This window comes from Oratosquilla oratoria, chromosome 10, assembly GCF_046742065.1.
Source record: "Oratosquilla oratoria isolate Oo_2021 chromosome 10, ASM4674206v1, whole genome shotgun sequence".
Classification (NCBI taxonomy): domain Eukaryota; kingdom Metazoa; phylum Arthropoda; class Malacostraca; order Stomatopoda; family Squillidae; genus Oratosquilla; species Oratosquilla oratoria.
Window position 1 is genome coordinate 19,420,842 of NC_134786.1, and position 2,500 is coordinate 19,423,341.

Here is a 2,500-nt window from a genome sequence, read left to right on the forward strand (position 1 = left end):
CTCCTGCATCTTGAGCTGGCTGTACGTTTCGAGGATCTTAGGCTCGGCCACCCGGTGCTCCCGGATCAGGCACGGCGTCACGAACTTGTGGTTGAAGTGCTTGAACCTGCGCCAGGGTGGAGGACCAGGACCAGGGAGAGGCAAAAAGAACAATGGCGTTAGATCGATGTATTGCTTTGGCGGGGAGAATGGTTGAGGGAAAAGGAGATGATAAAGGAGGAGGAGGAGGAGGAGGAGGAGGAGGAGGAAAGAGTGGTAAGAAAACAAGAAGTAAAGGAGGAAAGGGAGGGGGAGCCGGAACATGAGGAGGGAGAATAAGACGAGGACAGGGAGGATGGTGAGGAGGAAAAAAAAGGAGAACAAGGAAGAGTAGGAAGAGTGGAAGGGGAAGAGGAGGAGGAGGACGAGAAGGAAGAGGAGGAGGAGGACGAAAAGGAAGAGGAGGGTGGAGTGATAGAAGGAGGAGAAGTAGGAGTAGGACGGAGGAGAAGACGATGGAGGGTAGGAGGGTGGTGGAGATGGAGGAGGTGAAGGAAGGGTATGAAGAAGAAGAGGGAGAGGAGGAGGAGAAGGGAGGAGGGGGAAGAAAAGGAGGAAAAAAGAGGGGGAAGATGAAGAGGAGGAGGAGGAGATGGAGGAGGAGGAGGAGGAGATGGAAGAGGAGGGAATGAAGCAGGAGGGGGAGCAGGGAAAGAAAGAGAAGAAGGAAGAGGAAGAGTAGGCGAGGGTGAGGAAGATGAGAAGGAAGAGGAGGGGAGTAAGAGGAGGAGGAGGAGGAGGAGGAGGAGGGGAGGAGAAGGAGAAGGACAATAGGAGGAGGAGGAGAAGGGAAGGGGTCGGAGGAGGAAGAAGAGGAGGGGAGGAGAAGGAAGAGGGGATGAGTCCGAGGAAGTAAATGAAAAAGGGGAAGGGGAAGGGGAAGGGGGATGGGGACTGGGAGGAGAGGGAAGATATCGTCCCCAAGGATAGAAGTGCTTGTTAATGGCAATAAAATGAAAGGAAATTGTCCAATCAGGAGCGAAATACAATATCTGTGCATAAAACCTACGAAACTTTGTAAGAAAAAATAAAATAAAATAAAAAAATTGTTGAGTGGATGGAAGTCAGGTACCCCACCCCTACCTTTATAGCCAATTTGGTGTGTAGGCGGACGCCCATAGGACCTCCCCTCCCCTCCCCACCATCCCCTTACCCTTCAAACTCACCCACAATTAATTGTTCACAGATTGCTTTCCTTTCTGGAAAGACTTTCCCGCCCGACAGATTCTTTTACTCATGTTAGTGTTGATTAGAATGAACATTAAGTTTAGTTAGGGTAGAGTGAGGGGATTCATATGAAGATATCTTTATTCATTTTAGGTTAAGCTATGTTAGGCTAGGTTTAGTTTAGGCTAGGTTAGATGGGGCCAAAGTTAAGTTAGATTAGGCTAAACTAGGTTGGACTAAGGTTAGGTTAGCAAAGTTAGTTTAAGTTAGGTCAGGTCAAGCAAAGTAAGGTCAGCATTGGTTAGGTTAGGTTAGATTAGGCAGAATTATGATAGACTGATTTAAATTAGTATAGGGTTATGCTAGATAAAGCTAGTTTCAATCATGTCAGGTTATGGTTGAATTGTTTTGTGACTAATTTAGGGTAACTAAAGTTGATCTAGGGTACTTTGGTACTTTGAGGTATATTTAGGGTGCTGTTACTTTAGAATTGGGTCACGTGAGGTTAGGTTAGGTTAGTCAGATTAACTCGGGTTACATTGAGTTAGTTTGCATAGCTTGACCTTTTCACTAAGGTGACACTTTTCATATAGATACATACATATATGCATATAAATATATATATATATATATATATATATATATATATATATATATATATATATATATATATATATATATATATATATATATATACATATATATATATGCAGGTGAGCGCGTATATATATATATATATATATATATATATATATATATATATGTATATATATATATACACATATATATATGCATGTGAGCGCGTATATATATATATATATATATATATATATATATATATGTTTATATATGTATATATATATAAATATATATATATGTCTATATATATACATATATATATGTATATATATATATATATGTATATGTATATATATATGTATATATATGTATATACTTACATATATATATATATATGTATATGTATATATATATGTATATATATGCATATACCTGTATATATATAAATATATATATACATATGAATACATACATATATATATATATATATATATATATATATATGTGTGTGTGTGTGTGTGTGTGTGTGTGTGTGTGTGTGTGTGTGTGTGTGTGTGTGTGTGTGTGTGTGTGTGTGTGTGTGTGTGTGTGTATATATGTATCATATATACATATATATATATATATATATACATATATATATATATATATATATATGTATATATGTATATATGATACATATATACATACATATACATATGTATATACATATATA

General features: G+C 38.2%; 1 protein-coding gene across 2 annotated transcripts in view; it reads right to left on the reverse strand.

Moving 5' to 3' along the window:
• The window catches only part of Nhe2 (Na[+]/H[+] hydrogen exchanger 2), a 314,329-nt gene that overhangs the window by 32,262 nt on the left and 279,567 nt on the right, over nucleotides 1-2,500 (reverse strand). For both annotated transcript variants that reach the window (XM_076191601.1, XM_076191600.1), the window contains exon 9: nucleotides 1-106. This exon is cut by the window's left edge and continues 95 nt beyond it. In XM_076191601.1, the coding sequence (XP_076047716.1) occupies nucleotides 1-106 (106 nt within the window). The remainder of the gene's footprint in view (nucleotides 107-2,500) is intronic.